This window comes from Canis lupus, chromosome 18, assembly GCF_011100685.1.
Source record: "Canis lupus familiaris isolate Mischka breed German Shepherd chromosome 18, alternate assembly UU_Cfam_GSD_1.0, whole genome shotgun sequence".
NCBI classification, from domain to species: Eukaryota; Metazoa; Chordata; class Mammalia; order Carnivora; family Canidae; genus Canis; species Canis lupus.
In genome coordinates, this window is record NC_049239.1 from 43,170,065 (window position 1) to 43,188,027 (window position 17,963).

The 17,963-nt window shown below is 38.0% G+C and overlaps 1 protein-coding gene and 1 non-coding gene across 8 annotated transcripts in view; both read left to right on the forward strand.

The window, feature by feature from the left end:
* Window positions 1–17,963, forward strand: part of CKAP5 (cytoskeleton associated protein 5) — a 106,553-nt gene that overhangs the window by 70,061 nt on the left and 18,529 nt on the right. For all 7 annotated transcript variants that reach the window (XM_038563404.1, XM_038563406.1, XM_038563400.1 and 4 more), the window contains 14 exons: window positions 107–281; window positions 870–983; window positions 2,068–2,196; window positions 6,825–7,019; window positions 7,400–7,535; window positions 8,856–8,944; window positions 11,240–11,365; window positions 12,777–12,926; window positions 13,260–13,463; window positions 13,659–13,794; window positions 14,240–14,433; window positions 15,588–15,760; window positions 16,933–17,106; window positions 17,300–17,420. In XM_038563404.1, the coding sequence (XP_038419332.1) occupies window positions 107–281; window positions 870–983; window positions 2,068–2,196; window positions 6,825–7,019; window positions 7,400–7,535; window positions 8,856–8,944; window positions 11,240–11,365; window positions 12,777–12,926; window positions 13,260–13,463; window positions 13,659–13,794; window positions 14,240–14,433; window positions 15,588–15,760; window positions 16,933–17,106; window positions 17,300–17,420 (2,116 nt within the window). The remainder of the gene's footprint in view (window positions 1–106; window positions 282–869; window positions 984–2,067; window positions 2,197–6,824; window positions 7,020–7,399; window positions 7,536–8,855; window positions 8,945–11,239; window positions 11,366–12,776; window positions 12,927–13,259; window positions 13,464–13,658; window positions 13,795–14,239; window positions 14,434–15,587; window positions 15,761–16,932; window positions 17,107–17,299; window positions 17,421–17,963) is intronic.
* LOC119864313 lies at window positions 13,921–14,031 on the forward strand. The gene has a single exon (XR_005373709.1). It is a non-coding gene; the product is annotated as a small nucleolar RNA SNORD67 (small nucleolar RNA).

The window sequence follows — 17,963 nt, forward strand, 5'->3', positions numbered from 1 at the left end:
GTAGTGAATTCTTAGTGTTAATCTTCTTTTTCTCAGTCAAGAATACTTCTTTGACATCATTTCTTTAAGAGTCTGGAATTAAGGATTCTGTCTTCTGCTTTTTCAGTGATAAAATCACTTCAGAGTTGGTGTCTAAGATTAGTGACAAGAATTGGAAGATTAGGAAAGAAGGCCTTGATGAAGTTGCGGGTATTATCAATGAAGCAAAATTTATCCAGCCGAATATAGGTGAACTGCCAACTGCCTTGAAAGGTCGACTCAATGATTCGAATAAAATATTGGTACGTAAAACATATGCCTATTCTTTTCTTTCCTTCCCTCTTCCCTGTAGGAAGTTCCTTTTTAATAATCTTCACCTACAAAAGAAATGAATGGTCACTTTACTTTGAACTAAAAATAATCTCCTTTAATTTCTTAAGTGTGCCTCAAGATAGGTTGGTAGATGGCAGGTTTATTAATCAAATTCTCATGAATCTCAGACTTGCTTTTTATAGGACTCTAATATTAAATATCCTTATATAAAACTAGCTTGTTATTTGTGTAAACATGCTTAATTTCTAATTTTTTGATTTGGGTTTTTATGACAGGATTTTCTTAAGCTAGGTTTTACCTTTAAAATTATAAAGCACTATCCTTTCTGGTCTAAAATCCTAATACTCCAGTGTTAGAACTAATGATAAAAGGAGAGGCCACTGCCTGTAAATTACTCATAAGCTAATTAGAATGGCATCATAACAAACTGACTATCCTGTCTTTTAAGTAGGCCTGAAACTTTCTACTGCATTGACTGCTTACCAGCTGACTTAGAGAACTTTAAATACAGTTTGCTCTTGGTTTCAACATCAAGTGTTGGCTCTTTTCCCACTCAGGTGCAACAGACATTGAATATCCTCCAGCAACTGGCAGTAGCCATGGGCCCAAACATCAAGCAGCATGTGAAGAACTTAGGCATCCCTATCATCACAGTTCTTGGAGACAGCAAGGTAAACCTGACTGCTGACCACAGCTCCCTTCTGGAATAGGCCAGTCACATTCTTGGGCTAAGAGCAGTTCTTACATCTGCGTGTAAGAGTATACATAAACAATCTATAAACTTTGTAGGCAAAAGAACATTAGGAGGAAAATAGTAATAAACATCTTTACCTCCCAGGCTCACCTTCATAAAGTGAGCAATTATGTCACTAGCTTTACGACTCTTAGATAAGTTATTTATCTTCTTTGAGGTTCAGTTCCTTTATCTGTGAAATTTCATTCTTCAGAGCTAAATAACGATCTGTACATCAGGTACCTGTTACTATCTCATATAGTATGGACTTGAGAAATGTTGGCTATTATGATTATGACATCATTGTTATAAGTACTGTTATGAAGAGTGAATACATTTATGAATTTTGAGGTCATGTATTTATTTTCTTCCTTGTTCTCCTGAACTGCTGGAGCAAAATCTTCTGTCACTTTAGTTTCACAGTTCTAGAATTGGTCTTCTCAAAAGTTGTAAGCCTCTTATATTTAGCCCTAGATTGAATATTTGAATGTGTCTTTATTTTGTGCAATTCATTTAATGTAAGGAGTTGGAGTGTTTTAATATTTTCCTGTCAGTAAGACCTCATTCTATGAACACATAAATATGAAAATTTTAAGTGTTCAGGCAAATTTAGTAATTTCAGTCTATTATGAGTTTTCTACCCTGTAAATTGTTAGTAATTTCAGTCTAACTATTATGAGTTCTCTTCCCTGTAGAGTTACATTCTTTAGTAGAGAACTATGGACATAACTTCAGAAAACAAAACCTCTGAATTTATTCCCTTTACATGATATGTTATGCCCAGGTCACTGTTTTTGCCTCGTTTAATGGAGTATGGGATCTTACAATTGGAATTTTGTTTCTCCTTTTGGATTTTCAGTACAACTGTAGAACTCAATTCTGTGTCAGAGAAGTTGATTCCAAGTATATTCATGTGGACCTTAGAGAAACCTCCATTGTTCATGTTGCCAAAGCAACAAACTTTTTCACTCCCTACCTTCAAACCGTAACTGATATTATATTTACTAATTCTTTCCATTTAGAACAATGTTCGGGCTGCTGCACTAGCAACTGTGAATGCTTGGGCAGAACAGACAGGCATGAAGGAATGGCTAGAGGGCGAAGATCTTTCTGAAGAGCTCAAAAAGGAAAATCCTTTCTTGAGGCAAGAGGTAAGTACTACAATTATGATGTGCTTTACTCATGAATTTTACCTTCTTAGAGGTATGACCTACCTAATAAATATACTTATATGGATAGAATGAGTTTCATTACGAAACAGTTAATAAAATGAAACCAAATTCCCGAAACTTTTATGCTCATGTACCTCTTTTTTTCCCTTTCTTCATATACTTTTTTTTAACAATAAATTTTCTTAAAGATTTATTTGAAAGAAAGAGCATGCACACACTTAAGTGGGGGAAGAGGCGGGGGGGGGGGAGAGAATCCTCAAGCAGATTCCCAGCTGAGTGGGGAGCCCAACTTGGGGCTCCATCCCAGAACCCTCAGATCATGACCTAAGCCAAAGTCAAGAGTCAGACGCTCAACCAACTGAGCCACCCAGGTGCCCCTTAACAATAAAATTTTTTAAAGGACTAGACTTTTTGTGAAATTTTCTCTTTTCTTGAACTCTGAAATGGTAAAATAAAAGGTTTTAATCAGAACATAAAAATAAATTCAGCATTCAAAAATCCATCAGTATAATTCATCATACCAGCAGGCTAAAGAAGAAAAAGTATAATTGTGTCGTATAATTGTATCAGTTGACGCACAAAAAAGGATTTGAGAAAATCCAACATCTGTTCAAGACAAAAACTCTGAGCATATTAGTAATAGAAGAGAAAAGAATTACCTCAGCTTGATGAAGACCACCTACAGAAAACCTCTATAGATAATATCATTCTTATCTAAAGAGTGGTGAAAGACTGAATGCTTTCCTCATAAGATTGTAAACAATGTCCATTTTCACCATTATTAATTAGCATAGTATGGGAAGTTCTAGTCACTGCAATGAGGCAAGAAAAAGAAACGAAAGATTGGAAAAAAAGTAAAACTATCCTTAATGGCAGATAACATGGCTATCTACACAGAAAATGCTAAGGAATCTACAAGTAAACTAATAAACGAGTTCAGTAACATTGTAGGATACAAAATTAACACCCAAAAATCAGTCACATCTCTTTATAATATAGTGAACATATGGAAATTGAAATAAAAAAATAATACCATGTACAATTACTCCAAAGAAAATGAAATCCTTAGATGTACACTTAACAAAGCAAATACAGAATGTGTATACTGGAAGTTACAGAATGCTGATGAAAGAATTCAAGGAAGACCTAAATAGATAGAGAGATACGCCATGATCATAGATAGGAAGGCTCAATGTAGAGATGTCCATTCTCCCCAAATTGACCTATAGGTTTAATGTAATTTCCATCAAAATTGCAGCAAGTTTTTTTTTTTTTTTTATAGACAAATAGAAGTTTATTCTAAGATCTATATTCTAGGTAAAACAATCTTGACAAAGAAGAAAAGCATGGAAATAATCACTCTACCATATATTAAGGCTTACATATTGCTAACATAATCAAGAAACTGACCTAGAGGTTGGGAGACAGAGGACAGATCCAGGTCAGTAGAACTGAAGAGAAAACCCAGAAATAGACCCACCAAATGTGATCAACTAGTTTTTGACAAAGTTACCAAAGTAATTTAGTGTAGGAGCTAGCCTTTTCAACAAATGACTCTAGAGCCTTTGACACTTGTAGAGAAAACACTGAACCTCAATCTAAACCTTCCATCCTGTAGAAATATTAACTCAGACTGGATCATGGACTGAAATGTAGAACATAAATCTATAAAACTTTAATTTATTTATTTAAGTAAGCTCCACACCTAGCATGGAGTCCAGCATGGGGTTTGAACTTCTGACCCTGAGATGAAGACCTGAGCTGAAATCAAGAATCGGATGCTTAACCAACTGAGCCACACAGGCACCCCAAGTCTTTAGAACTTTTAAAGATAACATCAATGAAAAACTTCAGGATATAGAAATTCTTCAGGCAAGGAATTCTTAGATTTGACACCAAAACCACAGTCCTATCAATAAAAAGAATTGATAAAGGTGTACCTCATAAAAATTATGAACTTTTACACTCTGCAACCATGTGAAGATGATGAAAAGGCAGGTACGCTGCTGGAGAAAATATTTGCAAACTCAATACCTGATAACCATTATTTAAAATATGTAAAGAATTCGCATAACAGTAAAAAAAAAAAAAAAAAATTAGAAAATGGCCAAAAGATGGGGCACCTGACTGGTTCAGTTGGTGAAGCATACGACTCTTGATCTCAGTGTCATGAGTTTGAGTCCTACATTGGGCATAGAGTCTACTAAAAAAAAAAAAAAAAAAAAAAGAAAAGACAAGAAAATGGTCAAAATACATGAATAGATGTTTCTCTGAAGAGGATATTTGCATATAAGCCCATGAAAGTTGTTCAGTATTATTAGCCATGAGGAAATGTAAGTTAAAACTATATTGACATATCAATACAACTATCAGAATTACTGAAATGTGATAACACCAGATGCTGGCAAGGATGCAAAGAAATTTGAACACTCTGCTGGAGGAAATGTAAAATGGTATAGCCACTCTGAGAAAGGGTTTGGCAGTTTCTTATATGTGGGATGCCTGGGTAGTTCAGTGGTCGAGTGTCTGCCTTTGGCTCAGGTCGTGATCCCGGGGTCCTGGGATTGAGTCTTACATCAGGCTCCCTCTGCCTCTCTGTGTCTCTCATAAATAAATAAAGTCTCTTTTAAAAAAAAGAACAAAAACTTAACATATAAGGGGCACCTGAGTGGCTCAGTCAGTAAGGGTCCAACTCTTGATCTCAGCACAGGTCATGATCTCAGGGTCATGAGTTTGAGCTCCACGTTGGGCTCCAGGCCCAGTGGGGAATCTGCCTGAGATTCTGACTCTCCCTCTCCCTCTGCCCCATCCCTCACACAAACGCTGTCTCTCTCTCAAGTCTTTTTTAAAAACCCCAAAACCGAATGTATAGTTACTATATGACCCAGCAATTGTGATCTTTTTATTCCATAAAAATGAAAATCTGAGTCTGCATAAACATTTATTCACAGATAATCATAGCTTCATTCATGATACAAAAAAAACTAGAAACAGCCCAGATATCCTTCAACAGGTGCAAGGTTAAACCAACTGTTTTATGTCCATACAGTAATACTATTTAGCAATATACGAATCAGATATGTGCAACAATTGAGATTAATCTCCAAGGGATTATGTTGAGTGGTGAAACTGAGCTCCAGTTACATACCATATGATTCCATTTGTTGAATATATTTGAAATTACAAATTTTAGAAAGGGAGAACAGATCAGTAGTTACCAGGGATTGGAATGGGAGAAGTGAGATGCTTGTGGTTATAAAGGAGGCAACATGAGGGATCCTTACAATGGAACTGCTTAAAATTCTGACTGTGATGTCAGATGTAGTAAAATATATGTGATAAAATCCTTAAAATCCTAGCACTAAGTAAGTATACACACAGACAAAAATGACAACAGCAAAGCTGGGCATTATGAACAAGATCAGTGGATTGTATCTGTCAATATCCTGGTTGTGATACTACAGTATAATTTTTTTTTTTAAGATTTTATTTATTTATTCATGAGAGAGAGAGGCAGAGACATAGACACAGGCAAAGAGAAAAGCAGGCTCCCTGTGGAGAACTCAATCCCAGGACGCCTGGATCACACCCTGAGCCAAAGGCAGACTCTCAACCACTGAGCCACCCAGGTGTCCCTATGTATAATTTTATAAAGTGCTACTGTTGGAGGAAACTGAGTGCATGGGATCTGTGTTATTTCTTATATAACTCCATATGACTACAATTATCAATACAAACTTCAACTAAAAAATAGAGATATGAATTATTTTGAAGGAATAGAGAAAAACTGTTGATATAAGGCTGAAAACAAGTCCTGGTAGAACTTGTCCTCCCCTGATCAGATAAGTGTTCTGCATTTTCTCTGGCTAGGTAAATTCTTAGAATTTTTTTAAAAAGATAAGTGAAAAGTTGTTCATCTTTAAAATACATTAAGAACTATTAAAGCTTTTAGAGTTAAAAAAAAAAAAAGTAAAGCTTTAGAGTTTTTTTTTTTTTAAGATTTTATTTATTTATTCACGAGAGACAGAGACAGCGACATAGGCAGAGAGAGAAACAGGCTCCCTACAGGGAGCCCAGTGTGGGACTCGATCCCAGAACCCCAGGATCACGACCTGAGCCAAAGGCAGAGACACTTAACCGCTGAGCCACTCAGGTGCCCCAGAACTTTAGAGTTTAATGCTTAAGTATGGTCCAAAGAACCATGTCCTTATCTTTCTTTTTTTTTAAAAAAGATTTTATTTATTCATGAGAGACTCAGAGAAAAAGAGGCAGAGACACAGGCAGAGGGAGAAGCAGGCTCTTAGCAGGGAGCCTGATGGGGACTGGATCCTGGGTCTCCAGGGTCACACCCTGGGCTGAAGGTGGTGCTAAATTGCTGAGCCACCCAGGCTGCCCACCATGTCCTTATCTTAAAGAAGATTGTCATCTTTGTGTATATTATTTAAATACAGCGTAGTTCTTGAACAATGAAAATTACTGATTTTATAATGGGAAGTTGTAGCGTAAGAACTAATTCAGTGTTTGGTACTGATGCAGTCATAAAGCATAAGATGTAAGTAATAATTTTCCACTTGAAGTGTATAACTGGTCTTTATTTCTTTTGGCAGCTTCTGGGCTGGCTGGCTGAGAAACTACCAACTCTTCGTTCCACCCCCACAGACCTTATCCTTTGTGTTCCCCATCTCTATTCATGCCTGGAGGATCGCAATGGAGATGTGCGGAAGAAGGCCCAAGATGCCTTGCCGTTTTTCATGATGCATCTGGGATATGAGAAAATGGCCAAGGCTACCGGGAAACTAAAGGTATTACTTCTTGTGGTTTGCTGCTGTTAAAAGCCATTAGAAAAATATTGAACATGAGTTTATATAGGCAAGAGATCATATTACCTCCTAGGAGTTGCACTTGAAATCCCAATGAGAGCAAATCTACAATATCGAACAGTACGCAGAACTCAAAGAACCTGACTCTGCAGGGGCAAAAATTACAACCTTCTAGAATGGTAGCTAATTTAGTATGACTTCATAATGTGTTACTTCTCTTGCACTGTGTGCCACCTCCCTTACTTCATAGGTATTTCAAAACTAGGAGTTCAATGATGTGTTTGACAGCAGCTCTGTTAGTAAGCATAGTATGAGTATCATGTATGTGGCCTCTCACTTCTCCTGTTATGTTGCCTCCCTAGCCAACTTCTAAAGATCAAGTATTGGCCATGCTAGAGAAAGCCAAAGCTAACATGCCAGCCAAGCCTGCTGCATCTGCTAAAGCAAGTTCCAAACCAATGGGAGGGTCAGCTCCAGCCAAATTCCAGCCATCTTCAGGTAACTATTTTGAGAGGGTTAAGGGGGAAGGAAGTAGCATAGGGCAATCTAAAAAGAAATTGAGCCTTCATTTCTTACTGTATTTCCTAACAGCTTAGATCCTAGGTCCTCTTTCCTGCCCTCCCACCTTCCCTCCTTATCCTTCTACCACAAACATTTTGTTAAGTTTATGCTAGAAATTGTTGCTAAAGGTATGAATATTATTAATTTGGTTTCAAAGTCCAAAAAGGGGTTTTGGAATAGCACATTGAAATACTCCAGAAAATGAGTGTTCTGTACTATTTTTAAGGTTTCCATACATTTTCTGCTATTAAATGTTAGAGGGTGAATTGAGACCATGTAGTTTAATCCCCTTTATTAAGAGATGAGTAAACCCAAAAGATTAAGTGATTGGCACAAGGACAACCAATCAGTGCCTGAACCAGCATGTAATTCCTCTTCCTCATTCCCAAATGAGTTCTTCCACTGAATTGCCCGTTTGCTGATTCATTCTAGTATTTACTAATCTCTTAGAGAAAATTCTTGATTTCTTCATCCTAATGTTAAAATTCCATCATGTATAAATAAAACTCTAATCTGTAACCACTTCTCTAGACTTCCTGCTTAAATGAAATGTTATTCATTTGGTGGTGTAGAAACTATTGATACTATAGGGTTAGAAATTTTACAGTGTACAACTGTTGGTATCAAAGTATGTATTCAATTACAACATTTGTTGGAATCTTGCTATATGGTAAATAAATACTATCAGCAATGACAGACCCTATCCTTAAGGAAGTATCCATCTAGGAAAGAGGGGTTTTTAACTGTTATTTAGAAAATAGTTTTAAAACTTCAACTTAACTGTTGGCAAAGTAGATGGAAATTTATTAAGTTAATTTCTTAGGGTTATGCTTAAAAAGTAATTGAGGCATGGGACTCCCGAGTGGCTCAGCGGTTTAGCGCCTGCCTTCAGCCCAGGGAGTGATCCTTGGAGACCCGGGATCGAGTCCCACATCGGGCTCCCTGCATGGAGCCTGCTTCTTCCTCTGCCTGTGTCTCTGCCTCTCTCTCTCTCCCTCTCTCTCTCTCTCTCTCTCTGTCTCTCATGAATAAATAAATAAATAAAATCTTTAAAATAAAAAAAAAGGTAATTGAGGCAGAAAAAAAGATGAGGAAAAAAATCTAATTGAAAATACTTTCAAAAAAAAAAAAAGAAAATACTTTCTAAACTGACACATTTAAAACTGTAGGCTTTTTCATCATTATATATTTAACCTACTCAGAATAAAGTGATATTAGAGTTTATATTTATAGTAGATGCCTTTTTTTTTCTCAAAGCACCTGTTGAAGATTCTGTTTCCAGCACTGTAGAACCCAAGCCTGATCCGAAAAAGGCCAAAGCTCTAGGAGTTTCCTCTAAAGCAAAGGTATGTTAACTCTGCATAGTTAGATATAGAATTGCTTTTAAGTGTGTTTTGTACACTGAGTCATTCTATTAGAAAAGATCAAATTATGATCATTACTACTCTTATTTATTTATTTTTCTTTAAGATTTATTTACTTATTAGAGAGTATGAGCAAGCCCAAGCCCGGGGAGGGACAAAGGGAGAGAAGCCTCAAGCAGACTCCCTGCTGAGCGCAGAGCCTGACTCTGAGCTCCATCTCATGACCCATTAGGTTATGACCTGACCCAAAACTGAGAGTTGGACACTGAACCAACTGAGCCACCCAGGTGCCCCCAGTACATTTATTATTATATGTTTATATAGAATGAGCACTCTGGCCATTCCTTTGAATATTGCAGTTATTTGTTTCCTTCCCTATGCATGGTCCTTTAACTCAGTGAGTTAATTTAAATAGGTAATTATCTTCTAAACTGTCCAGTGAAGCTGTTCTTTTCCTGTCCTTCCCACTGTCCTCATCCCAAATTTAACAAGTGCTTATTTTAGTATTTTGATCACAAGTGCTTTGAAGTATTTTTGACTCTGTTCTTAATGCTATACTTTTTTCCCCCAGTCTTTTACAGTTTATGAAGCAGTTTCACATAAATGATCTCATACTTGTTTTAACTGAATGACTTCAGTGTTTGAACTAGAAAGAAATTCTGGCCTACTAGAAATAATGGACTTTTGCTACATTTACATTAATAATTAATAATGGTGCCAGTTTTGAAAATCAAATATTATTTTAAAGACATATTCTGGGGATCCCTGGGTGGCTCAGTGGTTTAGCGCCTGCCTTCCGCCCAGGGCATGATCTTGGAGTCCCAGGATTGAATCCCACATTGGGATCCTTACACAGAGCCTCTGCCTCTCCCTCTGCTTCTCTCTCTCTCTCTCTCTCTCTCTGTCTCTCATGAATAAATAAATAAAATCTTTTAAAAAAAAAAAAACATATTCTGAATGCTCCCTATTTTCTTCTATCTGATACAAAGATTCAGAATCTTAGGTTATTTTTCAAAACCACTTTAATAATGATTTAAAATGTTCCTAGCAAGTTTCTCTAGAAACAGGTTCAGAGAATATCCAGTTATATTGATGTGACAGAGATACATTTCATATGAAGAGAAACAGAAAAGCTTTCTTGACTAAGATGTGTAAATGCCATTTAAAATGTCATTAATGTGGAAAGCTGTAAATGGTATCAAAGATTTCAAGAAAGAAAAGAGCTGTCCAGGGATCCCTGGGTGGCGCAGCGGTTTGGCACCTGCCTTTGGCCCAGGGCGCGATCCTGGACACCCGGGATCGAGTCCCACATCGGGCTCCCAGTGCATGGAGCCTGCTTCTCCCTCTGCCTGTCTCTCTGCCTCTTTCTCTCTCTCTCTGTGACTATCATAAATAAATAAAAATTAAAAAAAAAAATTAGAAAAGAGCTGTCCAATAAAGAGTCTATGACCCGGGCAGCCTGGGTGGCTCAGTGGTTTAGCGCCGCCTTCAGTCCAGGGCGTGGTCCTGGAGTCCCGGATCGAGTCCCATGTCGGGCTTCCTGCATGGACCCTGCTTCTCCCTCTGCCTGTGTCTCTGCCCCTCTCTCTCTCTCTCTCTCTCTCTCTCTCTCTCTCTCTCTGTGTGTGTGTCTTGCGTGAATGGATGGATGAAATCTTTATCATCTGTCATTGGTCTGGGTCATAGACTTTTTTTTAGAGTTTTTCCAACTACATTACATGCCTTGGTAACCCACAGTTACTTGAGAATGTACTAAAAACATTTTTGAGGGACTCCTGGGTGGCTCACTGGTTGAGCGTCTGTCTGCCTTTGGCTCAGGGCATGATTCCAGGATCAAGTCCCACATCGGATTCCTTGCAGGGAGCCTGCTTCTCCCTCTGCCTGCGTCTCTGCCCCCCCCCCCCCCCGACTGTGTCTCTCGTGAATAAAGAATATCTTTTTAAAAAAAGAAATTCTGAGAGCACCTGAATGGTTCATTCAGTTGGACATCCAACTCTTGATTTTGGCTCAGGTTGTGATTTCTTGGTTATCAGTTCAAGTCCCATGTTGGAGTCCATGTTGGGCATAGAGACTACTTAAAAAAAAGAGAGAAACATTTCTGGAAAACCTATACAGAAACATAGTATATGTAAGATTCTGTTGCTCATCTGTTTCTTTCATGGAGAATATAATATAGAGAGTACATGGTTTATAGAATGACCACTTACTGGGTAATAACATCATGTTCCCAAAGACTAGTAGCCTAGCTAACCAGTGTTCCCTGAACTTTGGCTGTAGAGTGCACAAGGGAAGAAAGTACCTAGCAAAACCAGCTTAAAGGAGGATGAAGACAAATCTGGTCCTATATTCATTGTTGTTCCAAATGGAAAAGAGCAAAGAATGAAGGATGAAAAAGGATTAAAGGTAAGGAAGGGACAAGAACTTTTTCAAGAGTTTTTTTGCTTTTTTGTTTTTCTAATCAAAAATAACTTTACTGTATGAAATTCATTTCATTATGAAATACCTAATAATGAACTGAACCTTTTGCTTATAAATTATAGCTTGTTTCTTCTCTAGGACAGCTTTGGGAGCATTAGCTCCAAGGATCATAGAATGGAGTTATTATTACCTATTCTTCCTCCAAATGGAAAGAAACATTAATTGTTTTAATTTTTATAATCAAAGAATGGAAAATGCTCCTTGATTTTTATGAATTACACATCTGTAGTAGGTTGCTTGTTTAATCCTTCATGTACCTGACACCTCAAAAGACAGATTTGGTGACTTATCTTTCTGCTTCAATCATTTCTCTTTTTATGTTGTTTTGGTGTTACTAGGCAGTTAGATGTTTTGTCAAAATATGTACATTGTTTTTAAAAAAGTCAAGCAGGGGCAGTCCCGGTGGCCCAGCGGTTTAGTACCGCCTTCAGCCTAGGGTGTGATCCTTGGAGACCTGGGGTCGAGTCCCACATCGGGCTCCCTGCATGGAGCCTGCTTCTCCTTCTGCCTGTGTCTCTGCCTCTCTCTCTATGTCTGTCATGAATAAATAAATAAAATCTTAAAAAAAAAAAAAAAAAGTCAAGCAGTATGAAAAGTCCAGAGTGTATGTAGTATGAGAAGCAAGTCTTCCTCTAGTCTCCCTCCACAGAGAAGATATTACCAGTGTGTTTGTGTATTCAGAAGTATGAGTATTTCATACTATATGATCATATATGTATAAATATATAGCCTGCTTTTTACACACGGGGAACATGCTCTATACTCTTTGTTCTGTATTTTACTTTTTTCTTTTAATGATTGTAATATCTTAAAGGTCATTACATTAACTTATGCATATATCCATTCATTCTTTGGTACGTCATATGTATGTACCTTTCTTTGTCCCCAACCCACAATATAAACATTTAGGTTGCTTCTAGTCTTTCACTATTATAAACTATTCTGCCGTAAGCATCTTTGAATGTGGGTACTTGTGCACATATGTGAATATATCTTTATTAAACTCCTACTAGAATGGATGTATATTTTTAATTTTGATATTTCAAATTTTTCCTTTATTAAAATTGTGCTAATAACATCCACCATGCTGTACATTAATAGAGCATTGATTTTTTTTCTAGTGAGAATTGCTGAATATTCTATTCCTAGAAGATGTTGAGTTAAGCTTCCAGAAGTATGACTGCTTGATAATACATTTTGCATTCATATTTAATAACAAATTAATCTTGTCAAATTTTAAAATATTCTATTAAATTGATTTCTGCAGATGCTTTAAATAATGTTCTCTACCTCATTTCAGTTGAACATCTTATAATCCCTTTTGACTGTTTTTTAGGTGCTGAAGTGGAATTTTACTACTCCACGGGATGAATACATTGAGCAACTAAAGACTCAGATGTCTAGCTGTGTGGCTAAGTGGTTACAAGATGAGATGTTTCACTCAGACTTTCAGCATCATAATAAAGCCCTTGCTGTCATGGTTGATGTAGGTTTGCTGTAGATAAATACACATGTATATCAGATCCATGAGAATACTGAGCCTTGTGAAATAACCAGAAGTTAACATGACTTGAGAAGAAACTAGAATACACCATGTTCTCTGTTTTGGGGGCTTTTTAATTATTTGATAGAATAAATGACTCTCAAATTTTTAGATTTTTTTTTTTTACATGAGTGTATTATTTATTTAATCAAAACTTTAGGTCTTAAATAGAATCATAAGAATCTAGTTTTCTTCTTGGACTCTAGTAAAATCTATAAGGTCCTTACCTAATGGAACTTAAATTTTTATACAATTTTATTTGTCTTTTGTTTTAAGCACTTGGAGAGTGAAAAAGAGGGTGTTATTGGTTGCCTGGATCTTATCTTAAAGTGGCTTACCCTGCGATTTTTTGACACCAATACCAGCGTCCTGATGAAAGCCCTAGAATATTTAAAATTACTCTTCACCCTGCTAAGTGAGGAGGAGTATCATCTTACTGAGAATGAAGCATCTTCCTTCATCCCCTATCTCATCCTCAAGGTAATACATTGTTCTCACTCTGAAAGACTGCCCAAGTTCCCAGCTGACCTCAGTTCCCACCCTTGATTCCCTCTCCCTTTTTCATTTATTCCACTGTTCATTCATGTGCCCCTGTTCTTCCAAGATGTAGTGACACATGGGAGGACCCTTTGCCCCTCAGGAAATGCCTCATTCATTGTTCTCCTTGTCAACTAGGTTGGAGAACCAAAGGATGTCATTCGTAAAGATGTCCGTGCCATCCTGAACCGGATGTGCCTTGTCTACCCAGCCAGCAAGATGTTCCCCTTCATCATGGAAGGAACCAAATCCAAAAACTCTAAGCAAAGAGCAGGTGAAGCAACAATTTAAATTGAGGCATGAGTCTGTACAGCAGTGACCTCTAAAAGAAATAGTTTGTAGATGAACAAGGACATTTCTTCAGTGTCCATCTAGTTGATTCCAATCTTCCGATTTGGACTGTGAGAGTGATGAGTTGCACACTGGTGGAGCCAGAGTATCAGGTGATACAGGCACCACTCAGTACCACCCTGGTGACAAAATCAAGTGCACAGGGGCCATCTGACTCACAGGCATCCCTTTCTTCCAGGAGCACTTGCTGTAACACTATTATTTTATTATGTGTTTTATCAGAAAGCAGTAAACAAGGAAAAATTCTAAGTAGAGACAGAATAAGATTTTAGTCCTTCATGTATCTAAGGCAAATTTATCTAGTAAAGATAAGTCTCTAAGCCGAATGTGTGTTGGGTCTCATTAATTTAACCTTTCTCCCCCATCAGAGTGCCTGGAAGAACTGGGGTGTCTGGTTGAGTCCTATGGCATGAATGTTTGCCAACCAACCCCAGGGAAAGCCTTAAAAGAGATAGCGATTCACATAGGAGACCGTGACAACGCTGTGCGCAATGCTGCCCTCAACACCATCGTCACTGTGTACAATGTACATGGAGATCAGGTGTTCAAACTCATTGGAACTGTGAGTGACTTTTCTCTGAACATTTTCAACATGTGAATTGCAGAATCACTTAGGGGTCAGCTTTCATGTCATTGCAACTCGAGCTAAGTGTTTCTCACGTTTTATTAAGCTTAACCCAGTGTGTCCTAGAGTCCAAATAAACCCTTGAGCATAGCACGCAGAGCATAAACACCTTGAGGGTGTCTCTGATTGTTGTAGGGCAATTTATGCTATGTCTTACTGGAAATCAGATTTTCTTTTCTGAGAAAGAAAAGTTATACAGTTGCTTTAAAAACAAGAACTGTTTTTTTGTTTTTTTGGTTTTTTTTTTAAGATTTTATTTATTCATGAGAGACACAGAGAGGCAGAGGGAAAAGCAGGCTCCATGCAGGGAGCCCGATGTGTTCGATGCTCGGACTCTAGGATCACGCCCTGGGCCTAAGGCAGGCGCTAAACTACTGAGCCACCCAAGTGTCCTGAGAACTGTTTTTGAATGAAATCCTGAGCTAGTCTGGGTTTATATTCTGCCTAAGAAATCTGCTCTAGAATTGTTAGTGCAATTAGTTTTTAGTGAACAAGTATTCATAGGTATAATTCTGGTACCTGTCAGATCAGAAGAGTCTTTAGCTACAGCTACAAGCCACACTATGCAGACATGTCAGGTGCTCTCATTGCTTATTACTTGTTTGAGCCAGTCACTTGTGGTTGTATCTCAGTCCTTTGCTCCACTTATATCCTAGTATTATATATATTTGCACGGTTTTTATATATTTTTACCTGTGTTAACTGTTTACATCCTCACTACAGGTCAGTGAAGGAGATAAAGCAAATGGGAATTTTACAGATGATCAAAAGTGAAGCTTCTTGCCTTTAGTTGACGTAGTGGTGACACAAGAGACATGAGGAAGCGTCATTTACTCTTTGGTCTTTTCTTTTGTAGTTATTAATATCCTTTCCTTTTGTATTCTTTCTTTCATAGAGTCTTCTAATATAGAAAGTTTTAACAATAGTTGATTGAAAATGTAGCTAGTGTTTTGAAAATAAACTTACACCAACATAGTAGGTTCTGCTTGCTTCAATATATGAATGGATATTGACTCTTGAATCTTCCAATTAGGTTTTTAATTCTCTTCATATTCTGGAGAGAATAAATTAAATTTGGGCTCTTCTTACAGCTCTCTGAAAAAGATATGAGCATGCTTGAGGAGAGGATTAAGCGGTCAGCAAAGAGGCCTTCAGCTGCCCCAGTAAAACAGGTGGAGGAGAAACCTCCGCGCACGCAGAGCATAAACTCCAACGCCAACATGTTGCGCAAGGGACCAGCAGAAGACATGTCCTCCAAACTCAAGTATGTAGATGGAGACACTTGTCTAAGAACATCTCAGTGGCCTTTGCCTTGTGTGCTTAGAGCTTATCCTGTAACATAATCTTGAGTTTCTGTAGCCATTACCATGCATGACAGAATGTCTGGGGAAATGTCTTGTAGCCAAATGTTTAATCCTTCAGTCTTCATTGTCTTTGTCTTTGTCTCAAAACCACTTCTAAATAGTCTTGTGCCTTCTTTCACTGCTTTTCCGTGGACAGAATTATGTATCGCACTTATAGGATGTAAGTACTGCCTGCTAATTTCTCATTAGCAGGGCTCTTATATCTTTCTAACTTCTGACTTGGATTCATCCCCTCTGGAGGGCAATTGGTTTAGAGTTTATAACTCTAAACAGGTTAGAAGGTATCCATAAGTATCCCATGAATCAGTCCTTCCCTAGAAGTCAACTGGCTAGCAGAGGTGTCAACTCAATGTCAAGTAGCTAAATTCACCTTTTTCCTTGTGTTATACCTGGCCATGCTCAGGTTCCTATTCTTCAGATATGGCTGATAAGTAAAATGCATGCAACACAGAATTGGCATAGAGACTCAAAATATAGCCTCCTAAGCAAGACAGCTCTATTTTGGGCTATATGCAATATCTAATGTTAACCAATTTGAATTTGAAAGCCTTAAATACCTATCGCTTGGATGTAATGCTGTCCCTGACCTGTCAAGAGTGAAGGTGACTGTCCCTCAACGTATAAAATGTTCCAAACACTGCATGGAAGAATGCTTATGATTAGAAAAACTTAAACACCAGTTAATTTGGCAGAAAAGAGCCAGCCAATCAAGATTTTTCTTAAATTTTTGCCCAAGTAGAGAGCTTTTAGTCTGTATATTTTATTAATCATTTTCTGCCCCATCTGAAATAGCAGTACAAGGTTTGTTGGCTTTAGTGAACTAGAGAGAATACTTATCATTTGAAAGGTATTCTAAATACAAGCTAGAATGATCTCCTCCAAGGGTATTCATGAACCAGTGTTGTTGCCCATTGAAGGCACTTGCTTAGACTCAAGGACTTACATCATTCAGGGGGGCTGAAACCAGAAGTTGAACATCTGTCTTGAAGCTTTGGGACAACTGGCAGTGCTACTCTTGCTCTTTGGTTCAGAAATCTCCTTTAGTTCAGGAGCCTCCTTTTGCTTCCCTTAGCCAAGCCCGAAGTATGAGTGGACATCCTGAGGCAGCCCAGATAGTGCGCCGAGAATTCCAGCTGGATCTAGATGAGATTGAGAATGACAATGGTACAGTCCGATGTGAAATGCCAGAGCTTGTTCAGCACAAATTGGATGACATTTTTGAACCAGTCCTTATTCCTGAACCCAAGTAAGTTAATCTCTCTCATTTAAGTGTCAGCAGTGTCTGATCATGAGAATGCACAGATGAAAAGAGATTTCTGTGCAGTCAGAACTTTTTAGAACTGATTACTGTATGGCTGGTAACAGTTCTTTACAAAGACCTGGAGATGCCACTGGGATGTCTTGTAACAAAGATTGAATTTTTTCCCTTTGCTCTCTAGAATCCGGGCTGTTTCTCCACACTTCGATGACATGCACAGTAATACAGCATCCACAATCAATTTCATTATCTCCCAAGTTGCCAGTGGTGACATCAACACGAGCATCCAAGCTCTGACACAGGTAATGGGGGTATTACCCATGGCAGTAATTCCATTGGCATTGGAGGCTGTACAAGTGGTGGCTGCGTACTGGTTACAGAATTAAAGGAGGTGTAGGCCGCATTCAGCACTGCCGTGATGAAAAAGTTTTGCACAGGGACCACTCAGTGTCATCACCTGCCTCCCTGGATATGGCTCTCATAGACACTTGCTCTTTACACTTTGCATTCATTCACCAGAGGCTGGAGATATTGCACTGAATAAGTAGACACCAAATCTCATGGAACTTACTTACATTTTAGTGGACAGGGAAAGATAAGTAAATAAGAAAATACCAGATAATAGCATTTACTGTGTAAATATAACTCAAATGGGGTGATCAAAGAGAGGAGCTGAGTAGTTACTTAGATTGGTGGTCAGGGATGCAAGCAGAGGGAACAGCTAATACAAAAGCTATAGGGAAGAATGAGTTTGGAATATTCAAGGAAACAACACAAGGCCCATGTACCCAGAGCAGAGTGGGCAAGTGGGAGAATGGTACAGAATGAGATTCGAGAGGTGGACA